General features: G+C 45.7%; 1 protein-coding gene across 1 annotated transcript; it reads right to left on the bottom strand.

The window, feature by feature from the left end:
• Positions 1-6,397: 6,397 nt before the first annotated feature.
• LOC144178330 (cytochrome P450 3A56-like) lies at positions 6,398-24,195 on the bottom strand. The gene is made up of 14 exons (XM_077706089.1): positions 24,037-24,195; positions 20,165-20,261; positions 20,039-20,091; positions 19,836-19,929; positions 18,253-18,369; positions 17,493-17,581; positions 16,190-16,335; positions 15,948-16,063; positions 14,647-14,785; positions 11,738-11,898; positions 11,118-11,209; positions 10,875-11,018; positions 9,310-9,472; positions 6,398-7,516 (listed from the first exon to the last, which is right to left on the bottom strand). The coding sequence occupies exons 1-14, from the start codon at positions 24,114-24,116 to the stop codon at positions 7,436-7,438; spliced, it is 1,572 nt and encodes a 523-aa protein (XP_077562215.1). The 5' UTR covers positions 24,117-24,195; the 3' UTR covers positions 6,398-7,435.
• Positions 24,196-25,545: the final 1,350 nt, after the last annotated feature.

The following is a 25,545-nucleotide window of genomic DNA, read 5'->3' as shown; positions in this document are numbered from 1 at the left end:
ATCGCGGTCTTCAGCGAGGCGCTCGAGGAACACCTGCAGCATTTACGGGCGGTCTTCACGTAAACCTTCAGGTTAAGCTTGAGAAGTGTCAAATTGCATGCGGGTCTATACGCTACTTAGGGCACGTGGTAGGATCAGGGACGCATGCGTCAGACCCAGACAAGTTAGCGGCCATACAGGGCTAGCAAGCACCAACTACTAAAAAGGAACCGTAGTGTGCTGGGGCTTTGCGGCTATTACGCTGTTAGATACGCTGAATGGTGCTCACAGTACCTGTGCGTTATTTACCAAAAGTCTTTGAGCCTAGCACAAGTTACAGAAGATTGGAAGTACGGTAAAATTACCCCAGTACCTAAAACCAATGCCTCGTCCAATATTGCATTATACAGGCCAATATACTATATACTATATACTATATACTTGCGCAAAAGTCCTAGAGCATGTTATCTTTAAGCATCTGACAATTTATCTTGAAGAAAACAATTTTGTTGATTCTCGCCAACACGGATTTCGAAAGGGGGTGTCTACTACAACGCAGTTACTTGAAACAGTACATGATCTTGCAGCAATATTAGACAACCAAAGTAAAGTTGACGTTATTTTTTTAGATTTCGAAAAGGCTTTTGACCGTGTGAGCCACCAAAAGTTACTCATCAAGCTTAGATCAATATTCAAAAATACCGAAGTCGTAGGATGGATAGAAGCCTACCTTTCGTCCCGCAGCCAGGTCGTAAACTTTAAAAATGCCTGCTCCCGTCCCCAGACTGTTCGATCCAGCATACCTCAAGGATCTGTCCCCAGACCACTACTCTTTTTAATTTTTATTAATGATATTCTCCAAGATATACCAGTAAATATTCGGCTTTTTGCAGACGACTGCATACTCTACCAGGAAATAACTTGCGCCGATGATCAGTCCAAACTAAATTCGTCATTAGCAAAAATTGAATTATGGTGTAAATCCTGGCAAATGAAGGTTAACGCAGAAAAAAACTGTAGCGATGACATTAACAAGAAAGCGCCACCCTTTGCCTTTTTTGTATTCCATTAACGGCTCTCCACTATCATCTGTTGCAAGTTATAAATACCTGGGCGTCATAATTACTTCCGACCTGAGCTGGAACGAGCATGTCATGTACGTCGAGAAGAAGGCCATGCGGAAATTAGGATACCTAAGACGGTCATTGAGAAGATCAACACGTGAAATAAAATTGATGGCCTACAAAACGTACATCAGACCGGTCCTCGAGTACGCTTCTGTCGTTTGGGAGCCCTATACAAAACTTAACATCGCCAAACTTGAAAATGTTCAACGTAAAGCAGCGCGATTTATTCATAACAGTTATAGCTGGAAAACATCGCCTCGTACCCTTTTGCGAAGCGATAACTTTGACAGTCTTCAACTCAGGCGATATCGTCAGCGGCATAAGTACATGTATTTGTTGTACCATGGCAAAATACAGGCAGTAAAAACGAGTATATTGAACATGTTACTCGGCGATTCACGCGTGCGCAACATTCCAAAACGATTACGGAATTATCTTGTCGAACGGAGTCTTTTAAACATTCATTCTACCCGTGTAGCATCCGCGAATGGAATAGACTGCCTGCGGAAATTGTAGAGCGTGATAATGTACAATCATTTATGTCCGCAATCAACGGCAACACGCAGTCCCACATTCCTCTTGTATCTTTGTAGTGTTTGGCTGCGCCTAATTGAATGCTTTTCTAGTTCAGGGTTCTTTCTAAATTATTTGCAGTTGTGTTTTCCACTTGTTTGCTCCCCTGTGTGATCTGCGTGTTCAATTGATGTTATGCCGAGCGACAAAGTTGTCGTCTTTGAAGTTCCCCGTTCTTTATTGTTGTTTAATTTTGCCACGCCAACAAGATGCGTTCCTCTGTTGGTTCTATGCGCGTTATTTCCCGCAGTTGTCTAAAACGACTCCTGTTTCCTTGTTTTTGTATCATTATGTTTGTCCGCTCCTGCCTAGGGCTTCTTAAATGAAGCTGACGGTACCCTGCAAATAAATAAATAAATTACCGAGGCTACGTTCCAAACTACGTCGAGGTGGCGAGCCCGTTGGCAGAACTGACGAGAGAGAGAGTTTCTAACAAGATACCGTGATCCGCCGAAGCCAAAAGCGCGTTCAAACGGCTCAAAGCAGCGCTTTGTGAGGCAGTGACGCTTGCAACGCCAGACCAAAACAAGCCGTTTCGGCTTTTTAAACTCACGCCTCCGCGTTTGCAGTGGGTGCTTGCCTGTCGCAGCGTGCTGCAGATGGCTCTGAGTGCCCAATAGCGTTCTCCAGCCATACGTTCTCTCCCACGCAGACCAGATAATCGACAATCGAACGGGAAGCATTTGGGGTTATCTGGGGGTTGAAGAAGTTCGATCTTTGGCACTTCGGCGGTCAGGTGAAGGATGGTGTCCGATAATAACCCGCTCTCGTCCCTCAAACTGACTACGCCTCACGGCGCCAAGTTAACGCGCTCGGCGCTAGCCCTACAAAAGTACAATGTTGTACAGCACAAAAAGGGAAGTGCTCATGACAATGCTGACGCGCTGTCATGGGTTCCGAACGCATGTTGGGATTCGGACGGCAGTGCTCGTGAATGGGTGGCGGGGAGAGAGGACTCTAGGTTGCAACAGTGACCGACCACGTTGCCGAAGGAGGCAACGACGAGACGTGGTGGGACTGACTCCATCCATTATGGAGTCTGCGTTTTTGCCTCAGGGAGTTAAAAACCCGTGGCGAAACCTCAACGATGTGCGCCCTCGTGCCATGCCGTTCGGTAAAGACCATGCGATGATGAAAGTCCTCCGAAGAAATAGCCAGATCATTATGGAAGTTGATTTGGCTCAAGAGCATAGCCGGCATAATGGACGAGTCTACTACGGAAATTTTTAATTGAGGAAGGCGTCTAATGGGCTTTCTGATTTCTAAAGCCGATCTAGTTACTGGGGTAGTGGTTATGGCGCGTACTAAGTTATCGAGGTAACTTTTCGTCTTAGATGCAATCGTCAGGCCTGAACGCGTGGGCCAGAATGAAACCGGGCCGACTCCGATTTCACCTGGGATGAATGTAGACTTTAGTAGCGTGGCGATGTCCTTTGCTGGTGACGACGAAGGGGCCGTTAGGCGAAGCTGGAGAGTGTGCTCCCGCCGGCCATCCCCGGCGACGGACGACGCCCGGGACGGGGGGGAGGAAGCCGGCGGAGCCCCCGGCGCCACGGCGTGATGCGCAAGTACAACCGCGTAGAGCGCATGAGCCAGTCCGTTGCTTTGCCTGCAACACAGAGGTGACCCCCACAATCCGCCATCTCGTCTGGGACTGTGGGGCATTCGATCGGCTTCGCGCCAAATATCGTCCCGCCTGGGTCCTCTCCTATGAGGACTGGATCAGGCCACGTGATCGACACCAAGCTACGTTGGCTGCGTTGTGGCACTTTGTTTGCGAAGCAGCCATGGCCGGACATGATTAACCCCCTCCCGTAAGCCTGCGGCCTCGAGCCATCCCAAATAAAACATTTGTCTGTCTGACTGACTCAGTGTGTGCGTGTGTGGGTGAGTGCCAGGGATCAGCGGGGCGCAGTGAACTCGAAGTCGACTTACAAACAATGTGCTATGCTGGAGAAATTTCTTTCCTTGTGGAACTCTAAGGATTTTGGGGGTTTCCTTGTTCGGAGGGGTTGCGTGTGGTTTTGCATTGTCGCTTTTCTCGCCTGTCTTGTAAATAGTTGGTGTTATTCCCGTAGTGAACAGTGGGCCCCTACGTGAATCTTGTGACGGGCGTGTAAGGGATCCAGGCGCCAGCGACGCGGAATGTGTCGAATGCAGAGGGAGCGGCGCGGTTCCGGGAAGTGGGATTGAATGACACCATGGCAGCCAGCTTGTTAAGAGCAAGTGGCCTCTGGGTTACGCCGCTCGCGTGAGGACACATTGCCTGGGGCCGTAGCCGCGTCGTCGCGTTGTTTTGGCCGGAGTGCGTGGTGTAGCCGTGGGAAAACATTGGCGGTACGGCGGCTTGAAGGGCACTCAGGGAGCTTGGCAGTAGCTGGCTCTGTGCCCACCGCGTTTTCGTTTAGCAGGTTGTAAAACCATCCGGTCCGCTGCGCCTCCGGAGACGGGGAGGCTTGGAGCTGCCAACTGGAGCGGGACGGCGGTCGATTTAGCGGAAAGTGCTCTCTTTGTTGGCCCGTGCGCGCGCGGAGTGAAGGCGTGCGAAGGTGTGCGCGTAGCTAAAGCCCCTTTACGCGTAGCGGCCCGGGATGGGCGCGGCAGAGGCGACACCTGAGCCGGCCGCCGTGTCGTGTTGTCCCTGCGCGCTGTTTCTGGCCCATGGTCCAATTAACGGGGCATCGCCTGTCAACGGCGGAGAATCTTTGGGACGCGCAGGGTTGTTAATACGGATGGTTATGGGATTCAGCTTGTGTGGAGTGGCTGTCCGGTTTTGGACGAGAATCGTGGGAACAGGCGATGCAGACCGCGTTCGTAGAAGCTTGTCCCTGGCGCTCGCACGTGTTTCCGCGGATTTCCGAATGTTTAGCTGTTTCGTTTGCTTTGGATATTTTTTTTTGGTTGGTGAGAAAGGTTGACATGTTTCAGAGTTACGGGGGGCGTCGCCCACCGCAATTTAAACCCGGATGTGGTAACCCGACCAATCAGATCGCCAGGGAATGCTGATTGGCCGTGTATCGGGGGTAAAGACTAAGTGACCCATTAAAACCACCAGACACGACGTCTCATGGTCGAATCCTCAGGGTTTTAATGGGCTATTCACGGTAGGCGTATTGTCGGGCTAGCCATGTGAGGCTAGGGAGGATCTCACCACTTGGGTATTCTTAGGTCAGGGTCCGTCGCTGACGGCTGTGCCGCATGCCCAAAGTCTTAGTTGACCAGGAATCCCACTTTATTTCTTACTCTGTCTACTTCAGCCTGTAAATATTCTTTATATGCCTTTCGCCTAAATATACAGTTTGAAAACTCTCAACAACTCTCATCGTCGTGTCATCAGGGCCGCAACCATCAGGCACCAACGCAGACCATCGGAAGACTTCTACGCGCCACAACATCGGCACATCGAAGCAAGAAACAACGAACCAAACCTTTACTATCCGAATGGCCGAATGGCCCCATTTTTTTTCTTCAGCATTTTTAGTACCACGTCACTCCAACTGGTTTTCTACCTCCCGCATCATTCTGTGGTGGCCTTCCTGCCCCATCATGCGAGCACGGCTAAGTTTCTTTCACTGGAATCTTTGCAATGTGCATTTTCTGGGGCGGTATTTTCGTGTTTTGTTCGTTTTGTGTCTGTTTAAAAAGTGTCCATTTTGAGCAAGCCCTCATTGGCTAAAAGCGAACACCCGTATGTGACGCCATGCAAGCACGGCGGAGCTATGAGCCACGTCTTCTCCGAGAAGACGATTTGGAGCAGGCGATTTTTCATCCACTTGTTGGTTCGCTGGCGGAACAAATAAACTCATAAAATATGGTTTAAAATGGGTTTAGTCGTTGAAAACGTGTTTAGAAGAACAGTTGCGCGAAAGTCAACCCAGAGCCCGCCTACAGCTGGTAGTACGTCCCAATAAAACGGACGCAAAACGGACGTTTTCAAAACAAACAAACACGAGAATACCGCCACTGGTTTGTGCTGTTCGTGTTCCCCTTGCGGTGGAAGAGCCAATCAAAGGCATGTCGAGTCCCCTCGGGAAACAAAGATGCTTCTTTTTTCTTTCACCAAACAAAACCAGTAGCTTCGGTTCACAGTGTACTAGCCGCATCTGAGACACTTACTATCTGCTGAACGTCGGTTGCAAACAAAGCATGTTTGTTTGCCATGTGTTTTCCAAAACTGCCTGATCTTCTATCATGAGAGTTTGTGTTCGTGCAACAAATAAGAAAAACCGCAGTGGTGGCTCATTGGTTCAGAAGCACTGGTTCAGTTCCTGTCGCCAAAAATAGGCAGCGATTTTGTTTTCAGTTCTTACTGTGCGCACGCATTTGCCCCATATTTTGATGGCGTATCGTATGTTCCGGGTGTGACTCTGTAGACAGACCGCCGACCCCCAAGACGCCTCCTGCTTACGACCAATAGCTATAAAAACGCACAGTCGAAGTGTTCGAGGTTATGTGCCGTTCAGTGCTTGCCGATATGGGTACATCGCCATTTTTTTGCATGCTCCGTATTAGAGTATATGAAATGTTTATCGCTCTTTCTCTCTCTACCTGATGCCACACATATCTGAGAAAAAAATGTGGCCGAAATTTTAATCAAAATCAAACAATTAACGTTTCCAAAATTTTCCCGACGTCTGCACAAATTAAGCATACACACGACATAAAGAAACAGTTCACAATGTATCGAAACAGTACATTGTGCATTTGAAACAGACATGACAAAGGATGGTGATTTTTTTATTAAGCGACGAAAATATCTGTGCAGTGAAATAATTTGAGGTCTGACCCTGTGCACGTTCGGCACAAAATTCTGCCCAAAATCAACTTTGTGTTCTGTTGAGCGCCGCGGCGTGGGCAGACGTTTATTCCGAGGTAGGGAAAGGAGTTGCTGAAATACCAACTTCGATGCGGGAGTATGCACTTGTGGCGCGAGGAAACTGCAAAGAGCGCAGGAATTACTCCAAAGAGACGAACATAAACAAACAAAGCCCAATTTGACAAAAATAGTGATAAAGTAAGGCGCGTATCTGACGTACCGATGCTGATTGGCTATTTACACTGACCAGTTTATATATTTGGCGGTGACGTTCACGAGGGAGGGATTTTGGGGTCCGATTTGCTATCAGCAACGTGACTGCCCATAACCTACCCGTTTAGATATACCCTGCAGTGCAATCGTGTGATTAATAGTGTGTCACATTCTGGCCGCGGTCGCGTCTTATGCATTGTTTTTTAGTGCTCCGTTCTGCTAGAATTGCACATTTCTCATTTGAAGGATTTCTGTCTCTTCTTATGTGTGGCATCGGATAACATAAATATTCCTGTACGGTATTTGAATGAAGTATTGTTTTTTGCTCTAATATTGCATCCAAACGAAACAAAGAACTAAAAAGAAAGCATACTGTCGCATCGGCGAGGTTTAGCTACTCGAAGCGACAAGAGGTGGGATGGAGCAAATCAGATGAGTTGTAAAGGCTTCCTTGCTGTCCGTCATGGTTAGTTCGCGTCTCTATGCGGTAGGTAGGCGAATTCGCGAGAGAAGCGCATAATACGACGTTTAAAAAGAGCGCATTTACAACATGGGTGCGAGGAAACGCTTTGCTTCGTGAGGGGTCGTTTAGAACCACCGAACTGGGCTCGTTCGAATGCAAACGCGAACTGAGCACACAGCAACGAGGACATGTGCGTATGGCCCTACGCCCTTCCGGCGCCCTCGTTTGAATGCGCGCCATCCGTTACGTGCAGAGAGTGGCCGGTCAGCTTCTTCGTTCCCTGACACCCACGACAAGTCCGTTGGCCTGGAGGATGCCGAATCCCGGCTGGTACTCGAGAGGCACCTGCGAAGTTTGCGAAAATGTTGAATCAGGCCCGAGAGCTCCGAAACCGATTTATATGTGGTTGTCCTACTTCCGAGAAAGTCCAGTGCGTGAAATGCGAATGCGAAGCTTTCGGAGGAGCATTCGAGCGAATTGTTAAGTGATAGAGCAGGCAACCAAGTTGCTTGCTCTATTCTTTGTTTGCTTGCTCTATCCTTGCTCTATGCTCTAGCCCTTCCTTCGATGCGCGCACCATTTAATCACGCTTGGCCAAATCAACCGTGTTCGTACTTGCGTGGTATGTTCGTAAGCGCCCGCTGTAGTTTAGCTCAATTGACAGCAGATGGACCCTCCAGATATGTCTATCAGCCGATATGCTAATACGCTCTTGACCGGTCCCCCGCCATGATATATGCTATATCGTGGAGCCGGCCCGGCCGCGTATTTTTGAACGCATCGCTGCACAGTTCCCCGCGTGACCCATGTCATCGGGCGAAGCTGAGAGTTTATTACACGTGGTCATAAGCTGCGCCCCGAAACTGAAGTGACCTAAAACATACCAAATCACCAATATATATATATATATATATATATATATACATATATATATATATATATATATATATATATATATATATATATATATATATATATATATATATATATATATATATATATATATATATATATATATATAGGTCGCGGGTTCAATTATTCCCGGCCGCGGCGGCCGCTTTTCTGATGGAGGCGAAAAGCAAAAACGCCCGTGTGTAGGAGATTTCGGCGCACGATAAAGATCCCCAGGTGGTCAAAATTAATCCGGAGCCCTCCACTACGGCGCGCCTCATCGCCTGCGTTGCGTCGGCGCGTTAAACCCCACAATCCATCAATCAATATATATATATATATATAGTCTGGAAACATAAAAACTCACACAGGGCACGCAAAAAATAAGGTAAGTAGAGACAGAGACAAACGAGAAAGACATTAAAAATAAAAATAAAAGTTTACTGATGTCTCAGGAGGAGGACTTCCTGTCTGCAGAGTACTTTTCTTCTAGAGGACTGCTCCAGAAACGTCAGTAAACTTTTACTTTTATTTTTAATGTCTTTCTCGTTTGTCTCTGTCTCTACTTACCTTATATATATATATATATATATATATATATATATACGATAGAGAAGTCAAACTGAAAAACATAACAACATTTAGGCTAACGTTTCAACCGGGGGCCGGTCTTCTTGAAAAAGACCGGCCCCCGGTCTTTTTCAAAGAATAAATGTTATGTTTTTCAGTTTGACTTCTCTATCTTACAGCTAACCTCATAGCCAGGAACCTTTTCTCTTAACTATATATATATATATATATATATATATATATATATATATATATAATAGAGAAGTCAAACTATGTCAAAGGACGTTCCCAGATCCTTATCTGGGAACGTACTGCACTTTTCTATTGCTTGTTAAAGTTGAAGCAATTGTACAAGTCTTACAAAATTATTTCTTTCGTGTACTGCCAAAGCGATGTCTCCATGAGCCGCATAGAGTTTCAGTGAACCTTTATGATTGTCCAGGGGGATGAAATACTGCATCAAACAATGTATGCACGAAAACTGGAAGTTTTGCCATGTAAATGATTGGCCTATAATTAACAATAAGTCATCTTTCTTCCACACTTCTGGAGATGTTAAAATTTTGTTCTGCAGACTTTCATCCACATTATTGTTATGCCACGAAGCACACCTCCGATTGGCCTGCAATCGTCACTGTGCCACAGAGGACAAGTCGCGCATATTCCGGCTTTCTTACCTTTGTCTTGGAGCACCGCACGAACTCCACGCTGTGAACAGCATGAAGGAGGCAACTTTTTATGAGTTGGATGGCAAATCTCATTCCGATGCAATTGCGGGGACCGGCGCCAAAGGGAAGATACGTATACGGGCGGATAGTCTTGATGTTTTCCTCGTTGAACCTGGGTTTATGTTAAAAGAAGCGCAAAAAATTATATTATTGCTCGAATATTTGCAGTAAGGCCATGATGATCAAGTTCGTACAAAATTACGATGTTTTACTTCGTTATGATCCTGTTACAATTCCTGTGCTACAGGTGGGAAGCTGGGGATAAATCGACCTCTAAACTTGAAAATATTTTAGGCTAGCCGTGAAAGGTTTAGGTGGCGAATACATAATCAAAAATACCGGCGCCACGTGTTGTCTATTGGTTATTAGGGCTGCTAGGCCTGAATATTTCTCTTTCATTCTTTCATCGAATCTCAACCGCGCTGGCAGAGCCTGATACGTAACCGTTTTTTGCCTGACAACGCCACCAATAAAAATTGAGCACAGTAATATTTTTAACCACTATAAGTTGGAGAAAAGCACAACCTCAAAACTATACTTTCCAACAAAACCAACGGATATTCATGATCCTATTCTTCACCCTCTTTTATTGTAGGTGTACGCGTAAAACACCCAAACGAATCTGTCATCCGACCCCGCACTAGAAGCTCCCTAAAAGCCAGGTCCCCTTATATGGAAGGAAGGAAGGATAGATGCCGGAGGAAGGCGGAAAAGTTAACCTGGCTAGAGCCCAGTTTGCTATCCTACACGTGGGAAATGGAAAACAGGCAAAAAAGACATAGCAAAGAATGAAGAAAAATTGGAGCAGGTATTCCCAGCGATGAAGTACTAAGCGTCCAAGTTCAGTGATTCTCACTGGAGTCGTTCAGTTTATAGTCTGGCGTTTAAGTTTGTCGCCCCTAACAAGCTTATAATTAATTGATTTCATCGCGGCTGTTATGACAGCACCAATGATGTCTTTAGCGCTTTTACCCCAAGCTCCTTAATATTGTACATCAGTGTTCACGTGTTGTATTTTATATTTGTTCGCGTTGTTTTGATATGCACTGTATAACGATGTTTTGTTCTTAGTTAATTTGTCTGTAGAGGACAAGTGTCTCGCACTGAAATCAACCGTGAGTACCAAATTCGTTATTCTTTTGGCACTATAGCCAGCCACTCTTAATATTATTGGCAATGCCGTAGTCTCTAACGCCGTCTCTAGAGGGGCGTCGTCGAGTACACGTGAGCATAATTGCCTTGATTCGCGATTACTTGGGGCCGGTTTCCCTTGCGTTCTTTCGGTGGAGATCGCACCGTGAACCAGCCCCTTGGTCTTGCTTTTTCGCTTGCTCACTTGGCTCGCTAGTTCGGATGGCTCATTTTCGCGGTTCATGGCACTCGACGACTTACCCAGGGAACGCAAACTGTCATTGCTTAGTCCCTTCACTTCTCTTCTCTTACCACCCTGGAATGGCGAAGCCAACATTTTACGCCGCCCCCCTAAAAATAATTGAGAGGGTGAGGTCACTTGCCTGTCGGGGTTAAAGACTTCGGGTTGTGGAAAAAATTCGGGGTCCATGTGCATCGCATAAACTGGCACCACTATGGCGCAGTCGCTGGGCACCTTGATCCCCGTGTCTCCGAGCACATAGTCTTCAGCAGGGCACCTTTCCAGTCTGTTAACAGAACAAATACAAGCTACATCAGGAAGCCCGCACGGGTGGTGATTAAAATGGGTGAACGCGTCGCAGGTGTACAGAACCCATGCTTTTTACCTCGCTCCTGGTGGCATGATTCGCAACGTTTCATTCACGACACAATCTAGGTAAGGTAGCTTCGCGACTTCGTCGTATGACGGCGAGCTTCCCTGGAAAAAAGAAAAAAAAACGTAAAAAACGACATCTCGTACACTGGACAAAAAACTGTGGTTGATTCCTCTGTCATAGGAATCGGTAAAACACGAAAGTTAAATGTGCAGCGAAGTCTGCAGCTGAGCATGATTTGCGGGTCGGCGGCTGTCTTGCTGGTGTGCTTGGCGAGTGACGTCCTGCTGGCGAGTCGCTTCGGCAAAGGTGCACTGGCGTCATTTTCGTGAGGGATATGACGTCGGTGAAATCTTGGTGTATCCCGGCATAATACACTTTCATGTTAAAATATAAAACCCGAAAACGAACAACCCTAAATATAACGTACTCTTCAGTACTAAAGGTTGCTTGCCCACAAGAAGGCCCTCTGTGCAGGGGTGCACCCTTTACAGGCCGCTAGCTTCGGTGTACGGGCGTCACGTCCGTGACGGATATGACGTAAGTGAAATATTCGTGAATCCCAGAATAAAACACTTCCGTGTTATATTACCGACTGGCCCGGAGAAGGCGATAAGAAGAGCAGTGCGTACGTGTTTGCGGAAGCACTCGTCGACTTCGGCGCGCAGCCTGTCCTGGACGTGCGGGTTGGTGGCCAGCAGGTAGGTGGCGAACGTGGAGGCCGTCGAGGCCGTGTCTTGGCCCGCCAGGAAGAAGAGCACGCACTGGGACAGCGCCTCCACTTCCGTCAGGTCTGGGCGAGCGAGCCGGCAGAGAGAAGCGGGAAAATTGAAGCCAGTAACACTGCAGTTCTGCTTAGAGCTTGCACAGTGAGTCTACGATGGATTATTGGTGGCGTTCGTGAGCGTTCATGCGGAGTAAAAGCCACGAAGCTTAGGTCGTAACAGGCTCGAGGGATAAGAACGGCAGTTTATTAGCTCACTTTGAAAAGATCCCTCCGTAGAAGCCCACAGGCAAACCACAATATGTACTGTTAACTGGTTCTTTTTGATTTAACGAATTGAAACGACTGCTCAGTGCGGTGACAGAGTCAGAAGATTAAGCCCAGGCTGTGGCCGAACTTTTTTGTTTGTTATGAGTTAAAGTTCATCAGTCAGTGCATGAATCAGGACTCAGGAACGTTAAAGACATGGACAGCGTACGAACGCAGACTGACGCAAGAAGGGTTGTTGAACGTTCTCCGATAAACTACTTTGCTCAGTGCTTGGAATAAAAGAAAGCACGTGGAAGGAGCAGCGCTGCCAATCTATCACCGACGGACAATCAGATAGGTCCTTCCTTTGTTGTAACTGTCTCGAAAACCTCCCTTTGTGATGCTATATTGTGAGCGCGACCTTGTTTCGGAGTAATTATCAAGCATTGACGCAATAACGGTGACAGGGTGAAGAGTGCATTCAGTGCTTACAGCGATGTTTCACAAAAAGTGCGCTTGTGAAATAGTCAGCACCACCCTATATTACGTCCCAGATATGTAATCTGCATGGCTACACTCTTGCAGTAGCTCTTTCCGTTAAACGGATCCGCGTAGGATACTCTATTGCGAGAGATATTTGGGAGGAACTGTTATCAGTGATTCGACAAGAGGAATATGCGTGGAAAAACCATAAGCTTAATACCTTCTAATTTCAGATCTGCAGAGCTCACCTGCATTCTTTCTGGACAGTTTCGACCACGCACTGAAGCCACCCGTTTCGCATCTTATTCTGCGCACGCCTAAACCAGTCCACAACAGCGGCGTCCAAGTGTTCTTATTGAAAAATGTATAGTATTTCATTGACATTTTTCTTTACCATCACTGCTATACTTTCGTCGCTCAGCAATGACAGCAGAAATGGAGGAACCCACAGCAGTGATGCAAAAGTATTATTACTACTATCGATATTGTCGTCTGCTTCCTCACAATAGTAGTACCGATAGAGGAAAAACTGTCCACAGTACTATCCATAACCAACTGACGTAGAATCATTGATAGAGAAAAAATGCCAATAGTACTATATATCATTGACCATCGGCAGATTCAGAACCCTATCGACAGTATTCCGCAGTGAAAACCCTATGTAAAATTGGTTAGTAGCCCACTAATGCCCCACTGCTGGTATAGCTAGTACTATAGATTGTTCACCGTTGCCAAATTGCAGATATAATATTACCGATAATTAAAATACTAAGATTGCAAATATTAGTATTTATAGGCTTGAAATAGCGTCGAGCGAAGTACCGAGACTTCTTATTCCATAGGAGTGAAAACATCCGCTACGTATGAAGGTACATTTTTTGTATAATTGAACAAACAGCAGCTAGAGAAGTGATAAAGATGTCGTTGCCAGACAATATTCATAACATATCTTAAAATTATCATCATAGTTCTGGAACAGTTTTTGTATACATTAAAAATCTGGCTAGCTGCTTCTAGACTACATTCAAGTAGTTGGCGCATCGCATTGTTTCAACGAGCGGAGGACGGGCAATAAAATTAAACGTACTTCACCTTTTACAAATAGCCTATTCATCTCTGATACAGGATTGCTTATCTGAATACAACGCTAACCTTAACCATAACAATTGACAACGACACCATCCTTGAGGACGTAAATTTACTAGCATACGAAATCACTGTACGTGTTTTTTATTGCAACGCATTGGTGCAACAAGTGAAAAGATATTTACTATCTCGCTCTCAGGTTCACACAAATGAGCAACAGAGTTAATAAATGCGTTTTTTATTATTTGTCTTGAACCCATTCGCACAAATTTTCAAAACATTTGCATCGTATAGCTGCTCCTAGCCAAATGTTTATTCATAATACGTTGATCCCGAGGGGATGTGTTGTACAAGGAAAAGCCGGTGCTGATGCAAATTTCCCGCTCCCTAAGCGAAGACAGAGATGCAGCCAGCATTTAATGCATGCTGCACATCAAATACGTTCCTATAGCTTTAAAATGGCAAAAATTTTCCTATAATTATTATAAAATTATCGATAATTATACCACTAGTCGACTATAAAGAGGCTGATAGTCCCGAAAAACGATAGATTTCTTGATAGTTTGTAAAGGCCGCGTGAGCTACTGCACGTGCGCATATCACGCGATCGGTACGGTTAATACTCAGAATGTGAATTTAAATGTTGGCGTTCCCCCATAAACCCCAAAATTCGCCAAAGCTTAGCGTGGTGTCTTTGTACCCTCGAAAAAACAAAACAAACATGCTTGGTACCCCCCCCCCCCCCTTTATGCCTTCTTTGACAGGGGCTGGATGTTCAGTGGTGTTTTAGAGCATTAGATCGATGTGACTCCAATTCAACCGTTTGTTTTAACAAGCTAAATGTATAAATCAATCAGCAAAAATGTTACGCTGGGCCGATACAAAGGGGGCTGTGATGAAGCCACCAGTAGTGCAAGATAGGCATACTTGAAGCTACTTGTTTAATGGTCAAACTATTTGCAACCACTCAGACTTAAGAAGAAAACACACGATACTCACTTTTTACGTTGCGGGGCTTTAACTGAGAGGTTTCGCCTTCAGGGTTTAAAGCAGACCGCTCAACGGAGGTCACCAATTCTTCCGAAGTTTCCGACGCTTCCTGAGCATTCATCATCATTTGCAGGAAGTCTTCATGCTTCTGTATTTTAAAAAGACAGTAAAATGAAGCGCACGAAGGGATTACTGAAAACGCCACTACTATAAGTAAGGTTTGACATAGCGCGCGTGCTATCACCCTAAACAAACTTTTAGGGACTTCGTAATCCAAGTCAACAGCCCTGGAATCATTTGTTGATACGTTGAATATGAACTGCAAGCAGTTTTTCTTCTATTCTCTGGGATGGAATACTTTGCGGCGGGTCTTACTTAGAGATGACGTATTTGTAGCGCGGCGAATTGTGGCTAACAAACTCGATGGGTGCTGGCCGACCAAAGGCTACTCCAGTGGGTGGTATTCAGATGCATTTCTACTCATTACGTCCAAGAGCAAGAGCAACAAAAAAGGTTTATACATCTGCTTTACTTTACGGTGGGATTGTTGCCTTATGCGTGATGATATGCAAAATTATACCGAACAGTCAAATTTATACCGCACCAATGAGCATCGCCAATACGCGTCAGCTGCCCGTCAAGGTGGCAGGTATAGCATGCTATGACATGGCCTGTTTGGCTTAACTCGCATAGTGTGTGTGGTTAACATAGTTGTGCTGCAGTTCAATCAGTTATGCTCACCCCTCATCGTACTCCACACTCGCTGACTACTGTTTTATCGTGACGCAAAAGTCAGCGAAAAATGTCGACGTTTCCCAAATAGCGCGCGGACCGAAGCAGCAACTGAGGGAGCGGCGCGCGCGCTATCGCACAGCGCGCTATCGAACACCTCCTGGTTCTCGTCTTTCTTTATTGCGTGCTCACGCTCCTACCCCGCTGCCCGCCCTCTTCGTCCTCTTCTCTGGTTGAGCTGCAAGGCGCGTGGCGACAGACGCTGCTTCGACAACTATCTTACGCGCATCGGCAGCATCAAGAACGATCGTCAACGCACTAACGCCATCGAGGTTCTTTCGCGAGAGTTCGGCGAGGGCAACGACTGCGGCGAGTACGCGGTGTGCGCGTATGCTTTGCGTCACCACATAGTTCCCTTAGGGGAGATGGTGTAATTTTTTTTTCCATTTACTACTTACACCGGAGGCCATTTTCTTGACGGGGCAGCCTCAGCAACAACGACGATGTTTCGCAAGACAGGATACTTAAGGCTTTCGATTTAGGAAAAAAAGCCCTTGCTTGAGGAAAGCGTTACTTACGACGTTGTTTTTCTCTCGCTTTTGGATGATGTCCAGTGTGGCGTACTTGTAGAAATCAAACGCATCTTGGTTGAAGATTTTCTTGTGGAATGTTTCGCTGAGCTTCATTCGAAATGCTGAAAGGGACAGGAAGCTCAATAAGAATTACACAAGGCTCTTCTACTACGGGCATAATTTGAAATTGTATGGGCCAGAAAACTTTGTTACATGCCCTTCGAAATGAAATGGTAACCACTGCTTACCGCTGAACACAACCGCCGGTGTTATTGGTGCGAAGAACGCATTCCTTGCCTTGCTAACGAAGGAGCTCGCCTCTGGTGAGTATGTGGAAAGCTTGGCTCCAAAGGAACAGCTGGCGACCGCATCCAATGCATAATGGCCATAGAACCTACGTGAGGTGCATTGGAGAAAAGAGCGAGGCAGGCACATTTTTAACCACGCAGGGCTGGAACCGCACACATTTCGCTTTTTACGCTATACATAAATTGGCTCAGAAAGGACGTTTCATAATATAGAGTAGTTTAGGCCTTCAAATAGATTTGGTGAAATTTGAGAATGTAGTAAGTGCATGGCGGCTGATTTGGAAGCAGCAGAATTTCATAGCTTAAAAGTGGAGAACTGTTTTCACCAACTATGTGTGTGAGGCAGAGGAATGTATCGTCATTAACAAATTTTCCTCTCGGAGTGCCGATTTTTCACTCACAAAGCTAAACTTGTTCGCCTCCGCGACTCCAAATGCCATCGGACAACACTGGCTGGTACAATCGAGCCACTGGAAACTTGAAATAGTAATAAACAAACAAATTAGATGAAAATGGCCGATACTGTACTCGATAAAAGCGGCCGCACTGATTGCCTAGTTTTCCGCTCGACTCTTCTGGCTTAGGACGTGCTGGGCCAGCGTGCTGTTTCACCGCGAGTGGTTGACGTTTCACGTGTGCATGTCGACGTGTTTGGGCGTAAGCGGCAGGCAACAGAGCGTTTTCTAGCTGACGATATAGAAATACTTTAAGATACAGACGCAAGAAACAGCGCTTTTCGTAATTTAGTTGACCACGACAGCAGGTGTCGTCATTGTTTCGAAAGGTTACGAATGCCTGCGCGAATCCTGAATTTAACGTAAGGCGCTGTACTCCTTTCAGTGTGTAGGAATTACGAATCCTGGTGGCAGCGGTGCTACTTTTTAAAATGGGGAACACATATATAACTCTGGTTTCCAGGATAATTTAGTGTATGTTAAAGAAACTCAGGTGCACCCATAAGTAAACCTCCGCAACTTCGTGTCTTATGGTTTCTGCAGTACTTTTTGCTTTTTAAATGATATATAATAATGTATGTTTGCGCTGGAGGACATCTCCAAGTCCAAAGTTAATAACATTTCTGGACAGTATCGTTAATGACTCTTGCCGCATTAGTGCACCGAAAAAAAAAAAAACGAGTTCCTCCAAGCGATGTCACTGGCTATATCTCTATACTTGTGAGTCTGCGAGGTGCCTGGTACTGAACCGGGCTTTCGGTTCCGACGCTGCAGAAAGACCATCTTACCCTTTCATGTCGATGTCTTGTGATTCCTTGGCGGCTTCCTTCAAACGCTGAGCCGTAAACATGGCACAGCTGTCTATGATTGCTTGCATCTGCAAGTAGATAAAGCGGAATAAGATTCACTTCAATTGTGCTTTATTAGTATAGAACACGCAACCTAAAATGACCACTTAAAAAGCAGACACGTTTTCAACAAGATCTACAGCAAACAGGAACTGTATAGCGCGGCTATAGGATGTCAGAAAATATACCCCGCCTAATTTCCGGCAGTTATTATGATGGAAAAAATTACTGTCGGGCGGTCTACTTCATCTCGACTGATAGCAACGGGATGCCGGAATTGCCCCTAACTCCATTATCATGGGCAAACGTTAGTAGAAGTTCTTCTGTGGAAATATCAGAGCGAAACGCGGCGCTACAACGCGCATTTGAAGGCGGCTCTGAGGGGCCGCCGGTTCTGGCGCGGCCGCTTCCGTTCCATCACGTACGTCACCTTTCGGTTCCGTTTCGGTTCCGAAAATGGCCATATCGCGAGCCGTTTGTGCCGCGCGCGTTGATGTTAGAAGCGCAATATTTTGCATTTCGCACGCTTTTTATATGTACTATTAGGTGACATTATTTTTACGGTGTAGAAAATTTGAGTGCAGTTGGCCTTTAAGAAGAATCTGATGTGCAAGCTAAGCGTGTGGACGGCTGTGCCAGTAAAAAGTAATGCACCAATTTGTTTCTTCATAGGAATGCAGACAGCTGGAGAAAAAATTACCTTGCGTAGCTTTCCTGTTGTGAAAGCAGGCGAAGTTGCGGATCGAAGCTTCTTCCATTGTTCGGCTTTAACATTGATCATCAAGTTGCTCAGAATAGGGTCGTCCAACTCCACTAGCTGAAAAGAAGAAAGCAAGGCATGTCTGGCTAGGTAAGAAGATTATTGCACACCAGTTATACAACAAATGCTCAGCATTCTAATTATGTTTATATATATATATATATAAGGTGAAGTCGATATCGGCAGGGGAGTGCGTGTGTCTGGGTGAGTCGCCATAGGCGTTCCTCTTCATTGAAGAAGGTCGGAGCGGCTGGGGGTAGTTGGTGGCGGGAGAGGGGGTAGTGCGAGGTTATGTCGTGGAAGGTAACAAGTCTGTCGCGGGCTGATAGGGCTCTGTGGAACGGCTCAAGGCCAGGACCAGCTCGGACGGTGAGCTCTCGAGCGGCCCTGTGTGCTGCCTTGACTGCAACCTTGATATGTGTCCTTACCGAGTCCCTCGTCCCGTATCTTTCTGTTCTGCTATATATATATATATATATATATATATATATATATATATATATATATATATATATATATATATATATATATATATATATATATATATATATATATATATATATATATTCCTAATATTCCTATATATATATTCCTCATTTCCTAACCATATTATCCTGCGAAAGCTTAGCGAGGGCCTCGGTTGTGGCAGCCTTGATGCCAAGGTAGCATAAGAGGGTTTCCCGCCAGTTACCCGCTTATGACAGGCTGTAGACGTTCGCGTCACGCCCCGGGGGTTGAAAAGAAGGTCCCCTTCTCCCCGTGTAGTCTGAGTGGCGCTGGCTACCACCCTCAAGCGTGAGATACAGTTGTAGTAAATATAAATACCCCAGAAAGTGAAGCAGAACACAGTCGCCCAGATAGCCGAATTGGTAAGGCATTCGAGATCTAATCGAAAGGCGTGGGTTCGGTCCCCACTCTGGGCGCGTGTTTTTCTTTCTTTCTTTCTTTCTTTCTCGCTTACTAACGGTAAAAAATATAGTCCAACCATTCCCCTATGCCTTCTTTGGTGTTGTGGACTGCCCGCATTTCTTTCTGTATATATATATATATATATAAGGCGGCTAGTAGAGACAGAGACACACGAGAAAGACGTAGAAAATAGAAATAAGTTTACTGACGTTTCAGGAAGAGGAATTCCTGTCTTCAGAGTACTTCTTTTCTTCACTCTGAAGAAAGGAAGTCCTCTTCCTGAAACGTCAGTAAACGTATTTCTATTTTCTACGTCTTTCTCGTGTGTCTCTGTCTCTACTAACCTTATTTTTTCGCGCTCTGTGTGAATTCGCATCTTTGCAGACTATATATATATATATATATATATATATATATATATATATATATATATATATATATATATATATATATATATATATATATATATATATATATATATAGTCTGGAAACAAGAACTCACACAGAGCGCGAGAAAATAAGTAAGTAAAGATAGATACACGCGAGAAAAACATTTTAAAAATAGTTTACTGACGTTTCAGGAAGAGGACTTCCTTTTGGGAGAGTTCATTCACCTTTCTTTGCGTCTGTGAGGCATCCTTGACTAAAAGTAACCTCAGGAGCTCCGGTTCGGCAACGAAGAGCACCGGCTTTCCGTCTTCAAACGTTCTGTTTTCAAGCAGGGAGGGTAGGCGCATTGGGAATAGTTATACGAGGCGTCGATAGTTTTCGAAGCGAAGACTGTCGCTGCTCGAAGAAGTACAAAGCGCAGACGTACCCAAAAAGCCGCCCGTGCTTCTTGTAAAGTTCTTGGTCTACCTTTTGAAAAGGCTGCAGAAGTGGAAAAAAGGCGTCATTTGGTGAAAAATGAGAGAGAGAAAAAAAAAACCACCTGAAAGCTCACCTTGTACAGATGTTTCATCTGCGGGCCAAAGAAGAGGGAGAACTTCTCGTGCACCACGTTCTGGTCCCTCCAGTAGTTGCGATACCGGGCTGCTCGGCTGTGGTCGAAATGCCGAGTACAGAACACTGATAAGTAATCAGTGTCTAATGAAAAATTTGGTATCAATACTTCGCTACCAATGTATCAGTGCAGCATGATGAAAGGAGGTTGATGAATGGGGCGGATTTTTTTTAGAAACTTTCGAAGGAGTCTTTCGCTACCCCTTTCACTAACCCTCCGTCCTCCTCCCCAAATATAAACAGACATCACAAGTCCCTGCAGGTGAATAATGAGAAAAAGCTAACATGAGAGAGTTCACTGGCACCGTTCAATTGGTGAAATGTGATTCATCGGCGACAGCTAAACTCCTTACGCGCAGCCCTGCGCTACGGCTCCCTGTATCACCTGGTGATGCAGACTGGAGAAAAATTCCATCAAGCCATCCCAGCCGGCATTACATAATATTCCAGCGGCTTCCAGGTCACTGTGGAATCATCGCTAATGTATTGGCGGATGAAGCTGCCGTGCAGGCCACGAGAGCGAACGCACCACCCTGCTCCCGCTTTCAAGGACCGGTGCCGCGAGGATGCTTCACTCCTTTGCACGTAGGATTACCATGAAGCAATGGAACACACCGGACTTTTCGAATCCCCGTCTCTATATTCAAGATCCTCTTCTTCAGCGCCGTCTTCCGTATGGGCTGTCTCGACCCTAGTCGACTTTACTTTGTCAACTGTGGTTGGGAGTGGCCTTCACGAAAGCCTACTCCTTCCTCATGGGTATGGCCAGCAGCGCCCACTGTGACGCCTGTGGGGCGGAAGAGACTATAGCGCATGTGCTGTGTCGCTGCCCCGAATACTCGTCGGAGAGAAGCGTGCTTGGCACCGCGCTCAGCAGATTGGACAATCGACCATTTTCAGTAGAGACTATCCCTGGTCATCGGTCGCTACCATCGACATCACAAAAGGCGACGGAAGTACTTCTACGTTCCCTGAGCGAAACGAATTGACATGAACGACTGTAGTGCCTATAACGGGGCTAGAGTGCGCGCCTTGACGCTTACATTTCTTCCTCTTCGTCTAGCCTCTTTTTAATCCTCTGAAATCCAGTCCCCCCAGTGCAACGTAGCAAACTGGTCTCTACACCTGGCTAACCTCCCGGCCTTTCCATCCTTCCTTCCTCCTCGTGATGGAGATGGAGAGATGGAGACGGGGGCCACTCCAGCCTAGGTGGTTAAACGAATGGTTCTATCCCCTCTCGCCGTACACATGGCGATGTTTCGAAGGGAACTTGTAGACCCCTCCGACCTAACTGCATCCTTCCCTTCCCTGCTCTTCCTTCTTTCCCAACCCGTCAGAACCGCACGGCGGAAGCCGAGGTGAAAAAGAGAGCGAGAGAGAGAGCGAGCGAGCGAGCGAGAGAGAGAGAGAGAGAGAGAGAGAGAGAGAGAGAGAGAGAGAGAGAGAGAGAGCGCACGACCTTTAATGAAGTCTGGCGATGTTAGGCGGGCTAAAATGGCTAACTTGCTACGCCAGTTGATGACGATGAAGGTGATGAGGATGATGTTGAAGAACTTCATGCTCACAGAAACGTTGAGTTGTTCACAGAGACTGGTTTAGATTCGTGTGTTTCAGGTACTCTATCAGAGCTTTTGTAGCCCGTAAAGCACATTTGGGAGGTGTAAAACGCTTCAAATAGGCGGAAAAAGTTAGCCACGCAGAGCTGCTGGCAAACCACCGAGTGTTCTTAAACTATTTCCATTCGAACACGCAGTAGCGTTAGCGTGTTTATCCAATTACGCAACGCAGTGACGGTTGCCCAATTCGTGGTGGTAACACATGTAATCGATTATAGCGTAAATGGAGATAATTGGTCGAACAGAATTTTGAAGAATTAAATGTAAAAAAAATAGGAGGGAGGATGAGAAGGTATAAACTTTTAATAAACAGCAAGGTGCTGGTATAAAGGGCACTCGCCCTGTGAAAAGATTCGTCAGTCGAGGACCCTTTGGAAAAATAAAAATTTTACAAAAATGAACTGACGAAATAAAAAAAAAATATTCCTCCTGTACATCTCCTCCAAGAAATGAAGACTAAACTAAGAAATAACGGAAAATAACGTTGAAAATATGAATGAAAAAATCGCCAAAATAAACCAACCCTACACTACGCTTCGCATCTGCGGAAAAATGCAAAAGTGGCAGAGTTAAAGGAGCCATGAAGAGAAAATACAACTTCATTTAATTTTAAAGAACTAGTATTCAGTATCTCACTCAGCTCCATTACAGCCACAAAAGATGTTTTTTTAACAAAAAAAAAGCAAGAAGTATTTAAAAACTTTCAAATTTTGCGCCACAGTGACGTGTTATGAGCAAGAATGACGCCATACGGGCCAACAATAAAACATAATTTTCAGTGCGTTAACTGCACGTTGGCATTCAAGTGATATGGTCAAATGGAACTAGAGGCCCCATTACAGACGTCCAGTCATGTGTCGTCGTGACAGGTCAGTTAGGCGGCCGCCAATGGCACAAACAAGGTTCCGTGATGTCATAGAAAACTTGCGGGAAATTGGCTAGAGGGTGCGACTGCTTCACACGTTTTCTTTAATATATCCGTTATTTGCTCGAAGATTGCGATGATATTGGTATCATTGTTATCGGGACTATGCAGTCTTTCTAATAAACCGAACTTGTATTTTGTCTTCATGGAGAGAGAGAGAGAGAGAGAGAGAGAGAGAGAGAGAGAGAGAGAGAGAGAGAGAGAGAGAGAGAGAGAAGAGAGAGAGAGAGAGAGAGAGAGAGAGAGAGAGAGAGAGAGAGAGAGAGAGAGAGAGAACTCTTTAATGGCTCCTTTAAGGCACTCAACCGCTATAAAGGTGTAAGTTTACATCAATGGCGAAAAGAAACTAACGAAAACCGAGAAAAAATAAAATAACCCAACGTATTTGGCGACTCATAGTCAAAATTGCCTGTGAAAAACTTAGAGTATAGACCAGCGACGTAACAATTCTACGCATTGTATTCGAGTACAACTTAAGAACGGCAACGGATGGTGTCTCTGTGCTACATCACCGCAGCCGGATGTTACTCCGCGCGGCGACAGTAGAAAGTTACTGGGAATATTTTGAACAAGGCACGAACCATTTCTGTGATTTTTTTTGGACTTAATATGCTTATAAACTACTGCAGCGAAGACAAGCAAACTACGCGAGAAAAGGCAGACGATATCACGCATTCACAGCAACCTCCTTTCAAAACTCGCGCGCCCGTTGACAAACGGGCCCGTCGCTTCGGCGGAGTGATACCTTACGTGAGCTATTGACGTTCTTAACTTGTTCCCGAGTATAGTAGACGATTCTTTGAGTTTCTGCAGAATTGTTTCGCTTCCTGTCATAGTTAAATCATGAGTGCGGTTTGTGGATAATACATGCAAGCCTAGTACTGTCAAAATCAAAATAAATTCGAGCAGCGTGTCACGGAATCCTCTCGTATTGTGACGTCATTTTTGATTTTTCTAAGCGATACCGCACTCAGATGTGGCAGCTGGCGCTCGCAAAACGTTCGGTAACAGATTATACATCACGGTATTAACCTCGACAGAACGTAATCAATACAACAAATATCCAAACGTCGGAACTCCAATCGGCTCTCGCCTTTTCTTTTAAGTTCATCGGCACCGTCCCTACACCGTTTTATACCTAATGATTGGACACTCATGTCGCTACCGTTTTTCGTTGCATTGCTAAGGCTTGTAGCTTCAAGAACAGCGATATCGTTTCTTATTTTATTAGAAGGCGTACGGAAGAATAAAATGCAGAGGAAATCTACTTACAGGTATAAAAGAAGGCAAATGATGATCGCTAGTATCACCCAGTCGTTAAAAACTAGGAAGCCAAGGAGTGACTTGTCCATCTTTGGACCTTAGGATTTGTGCTCGGTGAATGAGTGTCCCCAGCGCTCAAAACGCCGCCTCTTTAAGGGTCGAGTTGTTTGTTGTTCGCGGCTTCGATAATGTGAGCGTATTGTATCAGCAAGAGCACGATAGCGGGGTCACGCGGAGTGCGCACGACTGATAAAAAGTGCACTCACTCACAGGCAATGAGCTACCTGCTTCATATCTACCGGCTATCAGTTTTCGTCCTCGTAGCCTATGGCTTGGGTTGCTCAACGCTAAAGGCATCGGCGTACCGATGCATTCTGGTTGAAGTGGGATTCTCTGGCAGGCCATGTTCGAATTCTCCGAGACGCCTTGACGCACATCGGTGCTTATCGGTAACCTTGGCCGCACAGGATGGGCAGCCGACTAACCTTTCGCATTTTTTTTTTCATTAACCTGAAAACGACTTTGCAACACACTTCCGATAAACACTTTCACTGTTTACTTTGCGTCTGGAAGCATTATCAAAGCTATAGTTATCAACAGCACGGAGCAGCACTGCGTGATATGCTCTCTCGCAGCATAACTATCCGCCTTCCATTTCTGCTTCGCTTTCTTGGCTTTTTTTCTGAAGTGGCTATCGAATGCGTTTATTGTTCCAGAAGAAAGAAAGCGGCCCATATATAGCCGCTACATTAGTGTAATGACGTAGTTCGAGAGCTCAAAGAACCTCAAAGCTAGGGAAAAACAGAAAAATGTTTTGAGCAATTTTCCAAGTTATCTTGTAGGCATAGAGCACTACTTTTAGCTGAAGTACTTTGTGACCCCCTGTACTAAGTACTGCAGTCTTTGTTTGATGCGTACTGAAGACATTTAAGGTTTAAAAAAAGGTTCGAAATATGTTGCAAGGTTCCTTGAAAAGTTTAGGAGCGAAAGAATGGGATGCAGCGGGTGCTCAACTACACGTTTAGGGATACACCTGCTAGTAAGGCGGTCGCATCGTCTAGCTTGGCCGAAATCCTAGCGAGCACAGTGAATGAGTGCTGTTTTCCTAGCCGGGCACAAACACGCTCACGTTTCTCCTTTTTCAGGAGCCAGCTCTCGGAACCCCCCGGAAGAACCCCCCGGAAGTAGGTGTCTCGCTTGGCAACGGGATAACCTTATTGCTACATATATATATATATATATATATATATAAGACAGAAATAAGGTTTGCCACTCAAGAATAACTCGGAGAGCAAAGCGGAGAATTTGGTAGGTCATTGAAACAGATAAATTATTGGGAAAGACAGAAAGAAAGTGGAGCAAAAATGCCCGCCGGGTGGGATCCGAACCCACGACCTCCAGAATACGCGTCTGGTGCGATGATCACTAGCTACCGGCGGGACTATTTCCCCTCCACTTTCTGGGGTATTTATGTTAAGGTATTTTTGTTTCCTGTGCTTGGGGCTGTAGCCAGCGCCA

Source organism: Haemaphysalis longicornis, unplaced genomic scaffold, assembly GCF_048455015.1.
Source record: "Haemaphysalis longicornis isolate Haplotype H1 unplaced genomic scaffold, Haemaphysalis longicornis Haplotype H1 scaffold_4, whole genome shotgun sequence".
Lineage (NCBI taxonomy): Eukaryota > Metazoa > Arthropoda > Arachnida > Ixodida > Ixodidae > Haemaphysalis > Haemaphysalis longicornis.
Note: the sequence above shows the minus strand (reverse complement) of the source record. Positions and strands in the feature narration are given on the sequence as shown.

Excerpts from the sequence above, each read along its gene's own strand:
- LOC144178330 (XM_077706089.1), bottom strand. The coding sequence starts at position 24,116 with ATGGACAAGTCACTCCTTGGCTTCCTAGTTTTTAACGACTGGGTGATA. Across the intron at positions 14,786-15,947 it reads AGCGAGAGAAAAACAACGTC|AAGCATGAAGACTTCCTGCA; the intron begins GTAAGTAACGCT and ends TTTAAAATACAG. Across the intron at positions 11,210-11,737 it reads ACGAGTGCTTCCGCAAACAC|GGAAGCTCGCCGTCATACGA; the intron begins GTACGCACTGCT and ends TCTTTTTTCCAG.